General features: G+C 42.7%; 1 protein-coding gene across 1 annotated transcript in view; it reads left to right on the top strand.

Moving 5' to 3' along the window:
* LOC123745627 (ATP-binding cassette sub-family C member 4) overlaps nt 1–17,201 on the top strand; it is a 97,656-nt gene that overhangs the window by 46,216 nt on the left and 34,239 nt on the right. Inside the window, 3 exon segments of the mRNA XM_045726363.2 lie at nt 9,632–9,742; nt 10,260–10,394; nt 15,712–15,916. Of these exon segments, the coding sequence (XP_045582319.2) occupies nt 9,632–9,742; nt 10,260–10,394; nt 15,712–15,916 (451 nt within the window).

The raw sequence follows: 17,201 nt of genomic DNA on the forward strand, positions 1-17,201 counted from the left end.
CCAGCGGGTTTTCTTCCTATTGGGGAGTGTTGTACACGCTGGTATGGCGGTGTGTCCACTCACAGGATGGGTGGCGCTGCCCAATACTGTCACTATGGCGGTGTGTCCACTCACAGGATGGGTGGCGCTGACCAATACTGTCACTATGGCGGTGTGTCCACTCACAGGATGAGTGGCGCTGCCCAATACTGTCACTATGGCGGTGTGTCCACTCACAGGATGAGTGGCGCTGCCCAATACTGTCACTATGGCGGTGTGTCCACTCACAGGATGAGTGACGCTGCCCAATACTGTCACTATGGCGGTGTGTCCACTCACAGGATGAGTGACGCTGCCCAGTACTGTCACTATGGCGGTGTGTCCACTCACAGGATGAGTGACGCTGCCCAATACTGTCACTATGGCGGTGTGTCCACTCACAGGATGAGTGACGCTGCCCAGTACTGTCACTATGGCGGTGTGTCCACTCACAGGATGAGTGGCGCTGCCCAATACTGTCACTATGGCGGTGTGTCCACTCACAGGATGAGTGACGCTGCCCAATACTGTCACTATGGCGGTGTGTCCACTCACAGGATGAGTGACGCTGCCCAGTACTGTCACTATGGCGGTGTGTCCACTCACAGGATGAGTGACGCTGCCCAATACTGTCACTATGGCGGTGTGTCCACTCACAGGATGAGTGACGCTGCCCAGTACTGTCACTATGGCGGTGTGTCCACTCACAGGATGAGTGGCGCTGCCCAATACTGTCACTATGGCGGTGTGTCCACTCACAGGATGAGTGACGCTGCCCAGTACTGTCACTATGGCGGTGTGTCCACTCACAGGATGAGTGACGCTGCCCAATACTGTCACTATGGCGGTGTGTCCACTCACAGGATGAGTGACGCTGCCCAATACTGTCACTATGGCGGTGTGTCCACTCACAGGATGAGTGGCGCTGCCCAATACTGTCACTATGACGGTGTGTCCACTCACAGGATGAGTGACGCTGCCCAATACTGTCACTATGGCGGTGTGTCCACTCACAAGACGAGTGGCGCTGCCCAATAAACTCGCCCCTCGGGGCATAAATTTAGAAAGACAGTGGGAACGCAGTTATCTTCCAGTTGTGGGTTTGTTGGGTCAAGCAGGGGGGAGATTACGCCACCGTGGGAAAGGGAGGTCTGTGGCTCTTATGTTAAGAGGTTGACCTTCACGCTATGCCCTTCCGGGTCTCGAGCGGGGTCATTAGAGGTCAAGGTGCTGCACACAGTCATTTGTGCCTGAGTGAAGGTCGGTGTTATTGGGCTGCATGAGTAACGGTGTTCTCGCGCATATGAATACTAGCAGGAGTAGCACGTGTTGTACTGCCGCTATTAATAGCAGGTAGTACAGGATATTTAGCAGGATATTTAGGCATCCTAGTAACAGGAATGCGCTCAGACGGGAGACATCTCCCGTCACGCAGGGTGCAGTCGCACCTCCACAGATCTCCAGTATCTCTTGATACTGGTAATGGCTCCAAAGGGCCACCCACTTACGGGCTATTCATGCCCGTGCCACCTTTTGGCTGGCTTAATCTTCATCAATCAGGAATGCGCAGTTCACAGGTTCGAAGCCTCATCACGGCTCGGGTAGATTGTCATAAATAGTACCACTAGACGCAGCATCGGGACTCATTCAGCCCCGCTCCTGTGCCAGGTAAGTCCACTACGGGCTCACCATAGCCCGTGCTACTTGGAACTTGTCCAGAGTAGCTGAATCTATAACAGCAGCATCGGGCTCACTGGCGTGGCTTGGCGCCTTGTCCCAGTACTAGAACGCACTGACGCATCAACAAGTTACAATAGCCACATCATGGAGACTACGGTACCTGTGTTGACCTTGTCGGCGCCATACTGTGTCATATTACCCGAGACACGCCTAGCCACGCGGGTGAATGATTCATCTGGACCTTGATCCAGTAGCTGTTTCACCGCTACTTGGCGGCCGCGGTAAAGCTTGACAGGACTCGACCACAGCTGTAGATTATCGTACATGTCGGCCCTCTGGTGGACGATATGAACATCATTCCTCTAGCCCAGTAGAAAGTTGTTTTCACATCGCCATACATTAAAACATTGATTGTAACCATGATATGTGCTTCAGCCTACAGTTTAGACCTATTGTCTTGTGTATGACCCTCTGTCCTGCGTGACAGTGAATACCACCATTATCCTCACTTTAATAAGACTTTATCAAAATCCTCAGATTAGGCAAAATTGTAATTAATTTTGTCAATAAAGATGTTAATAATAATATAGCCCAGGTGACTGTACTCTCTCACTGTTATAGTGAGAGTGACTGTACTCTCTCACTGTTAGAGAGTACAGTCACTCTCACTATAACAGTGAGAGAGTACAGTCACTCTCTCACTATAACAGTGAGAGAGTACAGTCACTCTCTCACTATAACAGTGAGAGAGTACAGTCACTCTCTCACTATAACAGTGAGAGAGTACAGTCACTCTCACTATAACAGTGAGAGAGTACAGTCACTCTCACTATAACAGTGAGAGAGTACAGTCACTCTCACTATAACAGTGAGAGAGTACAGTCACTCTCACAATAACAGTGAGAGAGTACAGTCACTCTCACTTTAACAGTGAGAGAGTACAGTCACTCTCTCACTATAACAGTGAGAGAATACAGTCACTCTCTCACTTTAACAGTGAGAGAATACAGTCACTCTCTCACTTTAACAGTGAGAGAATACAGTCACTCACTATAACAGTGAGAGACTTTCTCACTTATGCCCCGTCCACAAGACTAATAACACACCCATATAATTAAGGTAAAACCTCTATAATTATTGTAACATTGTCTTTATATTGTGAGTAGCGGAGGGCCGTCAGCCAATGAATGTACACGACCAATTGCCGTTCTTGTTGAATTGATTGATAAAGATTAAGCCACCCCAGAGGTGGCACGGGCATGAATAGCCCGTAAGCTTGTTGAATTGCCTTGTGTGTAATTAAGGGGCGGTCGGGTGATGCTTGGGTTGGGGGGTGGGGGGGGGGGGAGAGGTGGTTTCAAGTGACTTGTACAGAGTTTCACTTGAAGGGGGGGGGGTTAACAGGCTCTATTTCCCGCGTCAATCACAAAGGAATTGAATTCCTTTAGAGGAAAGGCTTGACGCTGACGGAACAGAGGAAAGTTCAGAGGAAGGGGTGGGGGGGGGGGGGGGAATGAGGGATTTCAGGGACTGTTGGGGGGGGGGGATACGGGCTGCATGTTAAATCTGTCATTTCTGACTTGGGGAGCCGGCCGACCGAGCGGACAGCACGCTGGACTTGTGATCCTGGGTTCGATCCCAGGCGCCGGCGAGAAACAATGGGCAGAGTTTCTTTCATCCTATGCCCCCTGTTACCTAGCAGTAAAATAGGTACCTGGGTGTTAGTCAGCTGTCACGGGCTGCTTCCTGGGGGTGGAGGCCTGGTCGAGGACCGGGCCGCGGGGACACTAAAAAGCCCCGAAATCATCTCAAGATAACCTCAAGATAACACTACAACCTCACAAATGACAGGTTATCACCTCAGAACAGTGTACTAGACTCTGAACCATTTCTTAACACACTATTTGGAAACTTGTAATTAAATAACTGGCTATATAATGTGTACTGATACATTGTGGAGGTGAATTTGGCAACTAAATTAAATTATATATATTATATAAATGTGTAATATGTACTATATTATACCTAATATTTCACGTGACAATGAAAGTGGCATTGATTCTCTTTAATTGCTAATATGTCTAAGTATTTAACTTAGACCAGCCCCGAGCAACTTGTGTCCACCCCCTACCTCTTACCAGTCTTCACTTCAAGTCTAGGGTCTCGTAGTGCAGTTGGTTTCGTTTTTGAATCTGAATCTCTGATTCCTGGTTGGACTCCCAGAAGTGGTTGGGCACGTTTCCATTCACTTACGCCTCTTGTTGACCTAACAGTAAATAGGTACTCGGGAACTGGGCAACTGTTATGGGGTTACTTCCTGGGAAGAGTCGGTATTTCGACCTTGGTAAGGGGGGGGGGGGTCCTCGAGACAGGCAGATTGATAAAGATTAAGCCACCCAAGGGGTGGCACGGGCATGAATAACCCGTAAATGGTAGATTTTTTTTTTGCAGTGAATGTTATCTTTGGTGATGAAAGGATATACCGAGTACTGTGCTCGCTCAGTCCTTACTATGTGGCTGCTATCGCGGGGGAGGATACTGCTGGACACTGTTCAGGAGTCTCCAGCTGCTGGACACTCTTCATTACCAGAAGAGTGGCTGTGTTGATGGCTTCAGGCTGGTTACTGCATAGTTCAGAGACTCTTGAAGCTCTTCTAAGGTCATTGGTTGCTCGACATTGCAAGAGATAGTGAACTAGTGACTTGTCTGAGATTGTTTGGCAGACGATGCATTCCTACTCTCTAGGTTCACTAATCTCCCAGTTGCATTTGTAACTTAGACGTAGTCTCTATAACCGAAGTATTTCCCCGTGGATTCCTTTCGGGATATTTAACCTGCCTAACTTGGAGACGAGCCTAAATGTGTGTGTGTGTGTGTGTGTGTGTGTGTGTGTGTGTGTGTGTGTGTGTGTGTGTGTGTGTGTGTGTGTGTGTGTGTGTGTGTGTGTGTGTGTGTGTGTGTGTACGTACGTACACATAGGTTTCCTGTCCCAGACAATGGAATTAAATCTAGTGGGAGATATTAAGCTCACGCCCACACGACAAACTTCTTCCTGTTTTCACCTCAGGCGAGGTCGATCACGACGAGCTGCTCCACCACCCTGGTGTTTGGACACACACACACACACACACCCCTACCCCCCTCTTCCCCCCTATTGTCTCCCCTTGTGCACTGGTGTTTGGCACCGCCCCCCCTCCCCCTCCCCTCCTCTCTCCCTTATTATGTCCCCTTGTGCACTAGTTTCGAGCCCCATATCGTCAACCCTTCACCCTCAGATAGTGAACATAGTTTGAATTGGCAGTCACCACCATCTTGGTGATTTCGAGATGCTTTCGAGACGCTTTCGAGACGATTAGAAGTTACGGGCTATTTATGCCCGTGCCACCTTTTGGGTGGCTTTATCAATCATCAATCGATTTCGGGGCTTAGCGTCACCGCGGCCCGGTCCTCGACCAGACCGATACATCCCGAGGAAGCAGCCTGTAGCAGCTGTCTAACTCTCGGGGACCTATTTACTGCTAGGTGAACATGTGCATTAGGGTGAGTGAAACTGCCCATTCGTTTCTGCCTCCACCGGGGATCGAATCCGGAATCTTAGGACTACGAATCCGAAGCGCTGTCCACTCAGCTGTCAGGCGCCCTTTGATGGTCCGGTCAAGTCCTATTTGACCATTATTGGTCAAATGTGTGTAATTTCTGACCTTTTTTGAAGCTAGGAGATCATCTCTTGACAGGCACCGCTCCTGTGCCAGATAAGTCCACTACGGGCTCACCATAGCCCGTGCTACTTGCCCCGCTCCTGTGCCAGGTAAGTCCACTACGGGCTCACCATAGCCCGTGCTACTTGCCCCTCTCCTGTGCCAGGTAAGTCCACTACGGGCTCACCATAGCCCGTGCTACTTGCCCCGCTCCTGTGCCAGGTAAGTCCACTACGGGCTCACCATAGCCCGTCCTACTTGCCCCGCTCCTGTGCCAGGTAAGTCCACTACGGGCTCACCATAGCCCGTGCTACTTGCCCCGCTCCTGTGCCAGGTAAGTCCACTACGGGCTCACCATAGCCCGTGCTACTTGGAACTTGTTCAGAGTAGCTGAATCTATAACATCATCTCTTGACAGCACTTGTTGCTGGGCGGTGTTGGCAGCGGGACGAGAGGTCGGTCAACTGTTAATTTCCCCCCCCCCCCCTCCCCCTTTGCTCCCGAACCTGTCAAGGTCACGTGCCGGCATGTTGTCTCGTGTCCGGGTTAGTGGAGGCTCAGCCGTCGTCCGCGACGCTGCGTCGATGTTCCTGTTACAGATTCAGCTACTGGGAACAAGTTCCAAGTAGCACGGGCTATGGTGAGCCCGTAGTGGACTTACCTGGCACAGGAGCGGGGCAAGTAGCACGGGCTATGGCGAGCCTGCTGCTACTGATTGATAAAGATTAAGCCACCCAAGAGGTGGCACGGGCATGAATAGCCCGTAATGCTGCTGCTGTTTCGCAGATGGAACAGCGGTTCGAGGTGCGTCTAAGTTTGCAATAGTTTGCCTTGCTGGTTGTCGACACTTTAATATTATGAACAAGTTTTTTCCAGTCCTGTCTACCCTACTGGCTAGCTAGCTGTCGGCCACTTAATACTGGGTCCAGATTCACGAAGCAGTTACGCAAGCACTTACGACCCTGTACATCTTTTCTCAATCTTTGGCGGCTTTGTTTACAATTATTAAACAGTTAATGAGCTCCGAAGCACCAGGAGGCTGTTTATAACAATAACAACAGTTGATTGGCAAGTTTTCATGTTTGTAAACTGTTTAATAAATGTAACCAAAGATTGAGGAATGATGTACAGGGGCTAATTCACGAAGCGGTTACGCAAGCACTTACGGACCTGGGACCAGATTCACGAAGCAGTTACGCAAGCACTTACGAACGTGTACGTCTTTCCTCAATCTTTGACGGCTTTGGTTACATTTATTAAACAGTTTGCAAGCATGAAAACTTGCCAATCAACTGTTATTGTTATAAACAGCCTCCTGGTGCTTCGGAGCTCATTAACTGTTTAATAATTGTAAACAAAGCCGCCAAAGATTGAGAAGATGGACAGGTTCGTAAGTGCTTGCGTACCTGCTTCGTGAATCTGGCTCCAGGTTCGTAAGTACTTTCGTAAATGCTTCGTGAATCTGGCTCCTGGGATATAAGTGCAGAAGGACGTATGATTGAATTGGATTCACTTCTGCAAGACAGACCGGACCAACTGGGTGGACCTGGGGGCCGCAACAGCCTGTTGGACCAAGCACTCTAAGGGGCTGACAGCTGAGTGGACAGCGCTTTGGATTCGTAGTCCTGAGATTCCGGATTCGAACCCCGATGAAGACGGAAAGAAATGGGCAGTTTCTTCCACCCTGATGCTCCTGTTCAAATAGCAGTAAATAGCTACATGGGAGTTAGACAGCTACTACGGGCTGCTTCCTGGGAGTGGAGGCTCTGATTGAGGACCGGGCCGCGGGGACGCAAAGCCCCGAAATCATCTTTAGATAACCTCACAAGTCAGGCCTGGCAGAGCTCAAGGAGAACCGCTCCTCCCAGAACTTTATCCAGATAGCATTGAAGATAAAATTATTAACTTTGCCACACGGAAATTGTCCCAACTGGTCAGCGTGTATGTCAAGGTGACATTAATAAAGATAAAGGTGATGGGTGGCCTTTACCTGTTAAGACTGTTACTCTGAACCAAACGTTTTAACTCTCTGTAACTCATCCCTCGTAACTCTGGGAAGTCTCATAGCAAATTTTTGCACTGTTTGTGTGTTTTCAGATGGGGCTCCAAGATGGTGCAGTATTCTCTTAAGATTGGCCTCACATAGGCGGTATACAGTGATTTAAAAGCCTCCTTATTAAAGTTTCTGAAGGATGTTCTAACTTCTGCCAGAGTACAGTATGCGGCTTTTATATCTGAGCCTCTGAAGTTAGGTTTGGTGTTACGACCACTCGTAGATCCTTTTCTCTAGTCGTTATAGGGAGGTAGTGTCCTTGCATCATGTATCGGTCTTTCGGTCACCTGGCTCCCGGTCCCATTTCAATCACCTTACATTTGCTGGTGTTGAACTCTATCGGCCACTTCTCGGACCAGCTCTGCAACTTGTTTAAGTCATCCTGGAGAATTTTACCATCCTCATCTGTCTCAATCCTCCTCATTAGTTTTGCATCGGCTGCAAACATTGACATACGTCTTGACTGCATAATTTTTTTTTTTCTTTACCACTCACGGGATAGGTATTGGGTACATAACAAAGAAAATAAATGTGCATGTGGGATCTATCTTTGAAAGTTGCCTAAGTAGCCCAGGGATACCTTATAGTCTGTGGGGAGGAAAGGATGTGGGGCATATGTATCAACTCCAGACAGAACACGAAACAATGGATATGAATTGGATAAGTTTAGATTTAGGAAAGACTTGGGTAAATACTGGTTCGGTAACAGGGTTGTTGATTTGTGGAACTAATTACCACGTAACGTGGTGGAGGTGGGGTCCCTTGATTGTTTCAAGCGCGGGTTGGACATGTATGAGTGGGATTGGGTGGTTATACCCTGTAAATAGGAGCTGCCTAGTATGGGCCAATAGGCCTTCTGCAGTTACCCATGTTCTTCACTAGAGGGTTCAGTTCCTGAACCGATTATGTGCCTCTGTAACCCTTTACACCACCGGCCACAAGATGGGTATGGGGTGCATAATAAAGAAATGAAATAAACAAAAAAACAACAGTATCACTTGACAGTTCGACTTGTATGAGAATCTGGATAAAAAAAAACTCATAAATGATATGGGGAATTTCTAGAGTGTGGAAGTGGATTCCACTTGCTGTTAACTTTTAGGCCCATGGATGTGTATCTGTGCCATAATGGACTTGATGTGTAAGAGACTAGTTTGTGATAATTACTGTACTTGGCTCCGCACACATCACCCCCTGATACTAAACTGCCCTTATCCTAATCTACCAGAGAACCCAAAACAGAAAACGGAACACCATGTCAATTTTGCGAATTGCTACCATTTTCTAGTTTGACGATGTTTGGGGCCTTAGAACGTCTCATTTTGACGTATTACTCTACCTATTAGGAGGTAGGACTATTACCCTATATACGACCTATTACTAACTCCGAAGACTCTGAACTACCACACATGCTTTAAATTTAAACATTTATTCAAATAACACAAGTCTTGAAGCTTACTTTCTCACGCAGCTAACAAAACATGTGTAAACATTAGTTTTTAAATGCTAAAAAACAAACAAAAGTAGAATGATAAGTTAGATAATTAATAATTGTGTTGGGACAGGAAGACAGTGTGTATTCATACACTTGAGGATTATATTGAGGTCCCAACTCAGTTCATACAAGTTAATCTGACTTTCAATAGGACTCGCTAGATGTCTTGAAGGTTATTAAGGCCACACCACTGGCTTAATAACAAACCAAGTATACTTTACTTTTCCTATAACTGTAGTCGGAACTAAACTTAGAATGTGAAAATCAATTTGAAGGAGAACGTGTATTCACATACGTATGCATCTTAGCCCTGAGAACCATGATATGCTAAAGATTAAATAACCTGGGATTCCCGGTTATGGCCACTGCTTTTTGCAGAGAAGCGGAGAGGTTTCTGATGGGGAAAAAGAGAGAATTGCACAGCGCGATCCACAGGCACAGTACTGGGTGGTATATAAATAACAGGGGGAAGAGGGGTTCTGCCCTCACTCATAATAGTATTTAGGATATCATGGTTTACGAGCATATCGTGGTATGTGGGGATATACGGGATGCCGATTTGATTCCCCATCCTACTCCAATGCTATTTCTCATTCGTGTTGTCATTTCCATTTCCTTCTGTAAACTAAAATGTGTACACACTGAAGATGGGTAGACTACTATTTAACGTATTGTGACCTCTTGCAGGTGGGTGCTGCCATTGATGAGGCTTGGTCACCAGAGACCCCTGGATGTACCAGACTTGTACAGCGTCCAAGATCAGGACGCCTCCAAGGCTCTAGGTGACAGAATTCAAAAGTAAGTATTGCTTCGAATATTTATTTTGTATTACTGTATTGATGTAATAATGAATAATATGAAATAATTAAGGGTCTGCCCGAAATGCTTTGCGTGTTAGTGGCTTTGCAAGAATGTAAAAACACCAATCCTGTGTAATCTCTCAAACCCATTGTACCTTCTTGAATATAAATAATTAAATGGAAATACATGTAGATGTTTAAATTTGGTTAGAGTGCAAAAATGAGATTATCATAAACAATTAACCTGCTATTTACTAAGTGAATAAATGTTTAAGTTATTATAGTGTGTTGAGATATTGGCAATACAATTAAGGTTTTGATAAGGTATTGTAAACAAACTTTATTGTAAAACATTATAAAAATATTTACCAGAGCCAATATCTCTAGTGGGTTCAACAAGGACAGGAAGCCAGTGGCTTGTCAGTTCCCTCCCCCTTCGATTTGTCCCTATGATTAAGAGAACGTGCTTCGTAAAGTGCCATTATTTTATCATTGTGTTTATATTTTTAATTCAGAAAGTGGGATGAAGAATTGGAGCGAAGCAGAGCTAAAGGGAAGAAAGCCAGCTACGTCAGGGCACTAGTTGGGTGCTTCGGGTGGGAGTACGCTCGCGTTGGTATTTATGCTGCCTTTGAGGAATGTGTTCTCAGGTACTGTATGCTCTCTTTGCTATAAAGGTGTTGATGAACAATTGCTAGTGAATTTGGCTCTATTCTGTTAAGTCTTTTGTACTTGAAACTCGACCTAGTAGTATAATTCAGATCTGGCCAGCCTTTTGAGGAATATATGACTGTGGTAAGTATGGGATATGATTTAGTAATGCATGTGAATAAAGGACTGTTCTAATAAGTGTTCGTGCCAGTTGGGAATCCTTTATTTTGGCAATAACCCTGAACAGTATTTAAATAGGCTCCAGTTCTTACATGCTATAATTTCTTGGCCATAATATAGTAGATTACATCCAGAATGTAAAGCTAATTTTGCTAATAAACAAGGCTAGGGAAATTTGTACTTTATTATTTCAGTGATTTTTTTTTTTCATGTTTGCTGGTATACTTTAGATATAATCTTTTGTTATGCAGTTTTGTCTGGCTATGGTTATAGAATATTTAAAGTGTCAAAATTTGATATTTGTAGCAATATATGCCAAACCTATTTTTCATGGCACAATTAGCAAGAAACTAGCAATTGCTTGTTACATGAATTTTTGTCTAGTGTACTAAAATATTGTACTGAGATGTACTTTTATAAGTCTGCTGTGGGATTGCAGTAGTACCTGCAGGGTACTGTTCTACTTGGTGAGCTACATCCAGTTTTCTCTAATGGGCTACAGGCGTTTGAGAAAACTAGTGAACTTGTATACTGTACATTAATTTGTGAAGAATGCTCTGTGCCGGTCTTGACTTGTTGGTTATTCACTAGTGAATTACACTTGCATTGCTGTATTGTACTAGACAGTGGCTGAAGATGTAACGAAACCACACGCCAGAAGATGAAGAACGACGATGTTTTGGTTCATACTGGAACATGACCATTATAAAGTAGTTTGTTCCAGAACGGACTGAAACATCGTCACTCTTAATCTTCTGGCGTGTGGTTTGGTTATCACTTCTAGGTGCATGTCCACACACATTTACAATGATTGATATGTTATTTTGATGGCAAAATGGATATACAGTATAGTACAGTAGGTTTTATTGTTTTTTGCATGGAACTTGATTTTAAATTGGGTATTAGGGGCCCAGTTCTGTAGCCCGTTATGTGCCTCTGTAATCATCCACCTTACCACCCACAGAATGGGTATGTGGTGCATAATGGCTACAGTACAGTATACTGTATTTAAATTTGGCTCTAATGATTAAAGCAAAAATTAATATTACAATTAAAATGTGACTGAGCTTTGTTATGGGTATAATTCTGTTCACACTTTGAATACCATTTAATTAACCATTTTAATTTTTTCTTAGTAACATCTTAAAAAATGGAGAAATAACATTGTGGTATTACACCACTCTCACTAGGAAGAATATCATGCTCCTTAAAGTTTGAGTTTTAAGCTTGCACTTGATAATGTAAGAAGTTGCCAAAATTAAATGGATTTCCCAATATCGGCATAAAGACACGTTGGCCGATGTGTATAATGAGAAGTTAACGGCACTCCAGTGCCTTGTTTTGCTGTGTAAGTATTACTGTTCATCGCATTAGATGAGGCAGAGTAAAGCTCCCCTTTTAGGAAATATGCAGAATAATTATTTTCTTGTATTGCTTCCTAAGCAATGTTTGTGAACCTGTAATGTTTTTAGTTTCTTGTATACTACTTCTCCCCCCCTCCCCCCTCCCTTCCTGGTGTCTCCCTGTAATATATTTGCTTGTCATTTCTGCCCTGCCTTCCCCCTTCCCCCCCCCCCTCCTCATCCTCCTCCCCCTCCTCATCCTCCTCCCCCTCCTCATCCTCCCCCCCCTCTTCATCCTCCCCCCCCTCTTCATCCTCCTCCCCCTCCTCATCCTCCTCCCCCTCCTCATCCTCCCCCCCCCCTCCTCATCCTCCTCCCCCTCCTCATCCTCCTCCCCCTCCTCATCCTCCTCCCCCCCCTCCTCATCCTCCTCCCCCCCTCCTCATCCTCCCCCCCCTCCTCATCCTCCTCCCCCTCCTCCTCATCCTCCTCCCCCTCCTCATCCTCCCCCCCCTCCTCATCCTCCTCCCCCCCCCCTCTCCAAATATTTTGCTTATTCATCATGTCAATTTAATTTTCTCTTCTTGCTTTTCTGATTCACCACTTCTATCTTTAACTCTTGCTCTCCTTTGAATAAATTTATCAGAATATTATTTTAACTTTTTCTGAATTTTCCTCTCGCTTGTTTACTTGTTAAATTTCATTTTTCCATTATATTCACTTCAATGTTTGCTTTTCCACTCATGTATTTTAATTTTTTCAGTTTTCAAATTTCCTACTGTCCTTATTAACTCGTTAAAATGAATTTTGTATCTATCATAACTTCTCTGATTAAATTATAAACCTATTATTTATAGTCCTCTTTTGAAATAATGACTAACTCCATATATTATGTACAGTATAGTAATACCAGTGAAGTATTACAATGTAAACTTGGCACGGTAAATACTTTACGTACAGTGTAATTATGACGACAGTGTAATTATGATGTTATTTATTGCTGTAATTTCGATTACGGTACTGGTATTGACGAGTCTCTTTTCTCTCTCCTTCTATTAGCCTTAAGGTGTGCAAGAAATACAAAGTTTAATTAAGGATTTTGAAGAATACAAACTCTAAAAATAAATTTTACCATGTACAATAATATCAAATATACTCCTTTATAAATGTCAGTGTTTCAAAAGATGTTATTTCCCTCTCACTACTTGCTCCTTCTCCTATCAGTTGCGCTCTCCATTATCCGACACCTCCCTTACTTGTGCACCTGCACCTCATCTTATAGCTTCCTGGTTTTTCTGTACAGCCCTTCCTTCTCCCACCCTCCCTCCCTCCCTCCCATCTTATCCTCTTTCCCACCCCTTCTCCTCCCACTCCCTCCCTTGTGTAAGAACAGCACACTATTCCAGGGTAGCCCAGCCCCTCTTGCTTGGTGGTTTGATCCGCTATTATGACAACCGCTCTGTCATGAGCCTCACCTCAGGGGTGGTGTACGCTGCAGGCATAGTTATTATCGCTGTGCTCCATATATTTGCCTACCATCCATTCAACTTCAAATGCCGCCGTATCAGCCTGCATGCGAAGACCGCATCGTGTACGCTCATTTTCAGAAAGGTAGGTCTTTTTATGTACAGCTAATGTAATGAAACAAATGCGACTATTGAAGCACACGAGAATAAATTATTTGTTGCAGTAGTAGAGTTGTTTACAACTACAATATTTTTCTAAATGTATGTTATTGTATGAACATTAGTTCAGTTGCTTGTAGTGTTTCTTTAGATAAATGCTTAAAATGCATCATTGTAGCTTGTAGTCAAGGCTGTCTCCAGTGTGGTCAAGGTGGGTTTCACTTGCATGCTGATGGTAAAGACACCAATAAAATCTCACAGGATGACCTTTTAAAACGGTATTTTTAACATAATTTTCATATTGACTAATTTGCTTTTGTCTTTATTTTCAAGGGTCAAGATGACAAATGGTTTTTATTTACGGAATTTTTGATACCATATATACAGTGTGTGTTATTTGCCTCCCATATACTCGTACTCCTTAGTATGTGACATTTTTATATTAGTCGTTCAATTTAACCTTTTAGAAAGTGGAATTGTTCCAGGCAGATGACTGACTGGTTTGGTGTTTGTATTAAGGCCCGTCATCCTCTGGAAAAGTTTACTGACGAACCAGTAGGTTTACTTTAGTCCTGGACTAAAGTAAACTTTATCCAAAAAATAGCATACACTTCTCTCTTTGAATAATATACAGTATATATCTTAGTCGGGCGACGCCCATGTGTGCAATTCTAAAAATATTTAAAATTATGAAATGTGTAGAAAAAATCATTTAAAAAAATTCCTTTTAATATGCCGTTTCATAATATTGATTTTTGCCATTTGAATTTGTTTTTTAAATAAATGCTACCCCATAATTTTCATAATGGATTAAAAAAAAAATAGTAAAATTCTCACTAATGTAATAAAAAAATTGAGCCATGATTCCCTTTGTTCAAAAATTCTTGAGTCTTCTGCATAATAACCTGCCCGAAACGCTGTGCGTACTAGTGGCTTTACAATAATGTAAACACATTATGCTATGTACTCTCATAACCCCATTGTAACTTGTGTATATATATATACTGTACTGTATATATAAATAAATAAAAATGATTTACCTTATTAGGTAATAGCAACCAGAGAAACGTCAAATAATGATTATAGATATTTTTTTTTTTAAAAACCTAATTCTCAAGCGTTTCTCTGACACATGTCAATGTGAGCAGTATTGACTTCTGTACACCTGTTATACAGGATGTCATTCGACGTAAGCAATTGTTTAATGATCAAGAAATTGGGTAGTAATTTACGTTATTGTGCTGTGTTCTTAAATTCAGAACCCTCTTAGTTTCTCATTAATCATGAGGAATGATAGTGTGCATGACCAGGGAATTATACATCATGTCTAGGGAATCAGTATTGTTAATAAAATAAAATACAAATTGCTTGCTTTTTGAGGTTTATATGGTGGTGTTTTCTGATGCCGTATTTTCCTGCGCCACTTTACTTCGGCATTTTATTCAACGAGAGTTTTGACAATGTGCAACATTCCACACCGAGTATGAATTCGTTGCATTGTTGCAAATGCAAATTATAATAACTTGAAAAATGTCAACTTATGTCATTTCTGGTTCGGTTTTCATTCTCCCTCATTAAAGTAGACATTGTGTCAATTTACTTAAAATAATGAATATGAACCATGGCTAGAAAAAAATTGTATGTAAAAGATTCAAATTTAATTTATTAGGAAATTTTTGTAATCGTATTGTGAAGATCCAGGCTTGATCATTAAAGGTGAGCATTTCTTGGTTTGATGGGTTGACATCTGGATATCTTGCTGCTGAATATGATGCACATGTAATAACTTTTCAGTGGCTAAGTGGCTTGCAGAATTAGAATCATTGTGCACATAAATACCAGTGTTAAAATACTGTCTGGTATTGTATATTTAAAGATTTAGTGTTTTACAAGGACTGTATGGCCTTTAATGATGGACCTGAATGGTGTTGCTCCTTTAAGACAAGACATGCTTGCATCATTCAGTACATATAGTTTTTCTTACTTTTTTCTGAACTAAAATAAAAAACTTAATATTATCTTAAATATTAAAGAAGTGGGTTATTTCTTGAATAGTACATTCTTTATTAACCAGCGGTTATGGTCCCATGCATAGTTTTCTTTCAAAAACTGGTAAAAATCTGCTCGCAAAATTTACTCCTTATAAACCAGGATACTTTGCTTTTCAGGATTGGTCAGCCGCTTTGCCTGGGTGGTCTGATCCGTTATTTCGGCGGGGAGGAAGGGTACACAGCACTGGATGGTTGGCTTTTCTCAACGGGCGTGGTGATGGGATCGGTGCTTTATATATTTTCACACCACCCTTTCTTCTTTGGCATACAACACAGTGGCATGCAGATACGGGTAGCAAGCTGTGCCATGATATACAGAAAGGTATTGGTGTAGGTGCTGTCCCCTCTTGCATCTTCTTGCATGCTTTCCTTTAATGCTTATCAACCTAACAAAAAAATGAGAGGTGAAGGTAGAAACGTTTTGAGTTTGCTTATTTTCATGGGGCTTACTGGTAGGCTTGTGTGAAGAACTGCTTGTGCAAACCCACCCACCTCCTAATCAGTGTGTTGTCTTTTAATAACAATTTATGCCCTTTAAAGATTTCTGCACTGTTTTGTATCACAATACAGGTATAATAAACTTTTAAAACTAACACTTTGACAGATGGTTTGCAATTTGGTTAAGTAACATCACTTGCAATGTTCAGGGTTATGTTATTTTATATATACCCTTTCCATTTGGGCTCGGCACGTGATGTACCGAGCTGCTCCTTGGCAGATATATACAGAATACCAAGATTGTACTTGCATTAATAATATGGTATTTACCATATTATAAATGTCAAATTCCTGTAAATATCTTGTGTAATTTAAATCACTAGTAAATCATACACAACTTAAAAATGTGTGGTTTTATCTTGATTGAAATTTAAAATTTGAAAGCTTATTTCTGAAACATTCATGAAAGATCTTTGCTCACATACCTTTAATGCATGTTATGATAAGATACCACTTTCTCCCTTCCTTTGTCACTATCTACGTTTATATTTGTCTAAACTGTACTAAACTGCTGTACAATTTCTTGTTAAAGATTCACTGCATGTTTGTGAAACTTCTTAAAACTAAAAGTGGTAATTTACATTACATGTTCGTATATTCAGGTAAATGTTAAACATATTTACACGAATGTGAAAGTCTTTTGGTAGATATAAATAGAAGCTTGTTTACATTACATGTTCGTATATTCAGGTAAATGTTAAACATATTTACACGAATGTGAAAGTCTTTTGGTAGATATAAATAGAAGCTTGTTTGTATATTTAATGTTATTTAATTCAATTCCCATAGGCCTTCTGCAGTTTCTTCAATTTTTAAGTTCTTTATTATGTTGGGGACTTTCTCAGTTGGGAAGAAAGTCTGACCTTTACTTCCTGGTCACACTAGCAACTAGTTTAATACATTGGAGGGCTGTTAAAATTTCACTGACCTGTCACATCAGTGCTGGCTACCTCAGTGTTACCTTTGTTCTAAGTCTTCATAGCACACCAAGACAACAAGAGGGAGGTAGAAAGATGCGATCCTCGGTGTGTTGAGCCTCTCGAGTTTGTCAGCGATGTAGTACCTCTAAAGATTGAGTTTCTAGTGTAGTAGTGTGCTTGTATACAGTA

Source organism: Procambarus clarkii, chromosome 71 (assembly GCF_040958095.1).
Source record: "Procambarus clarkii isolate CNS0578487 chromosome 71, FALCON_Pclarkii_2.0, whole genome shotgun sequence".
In the NCBI taxonomy this organism is placed as follows: domain Eukaryota; kingdom Metazoa; phylum Arthropoda; class Malacostraca; order Decapoda; family Cambaridae; genus Procambarus; species Procambarus clarkii.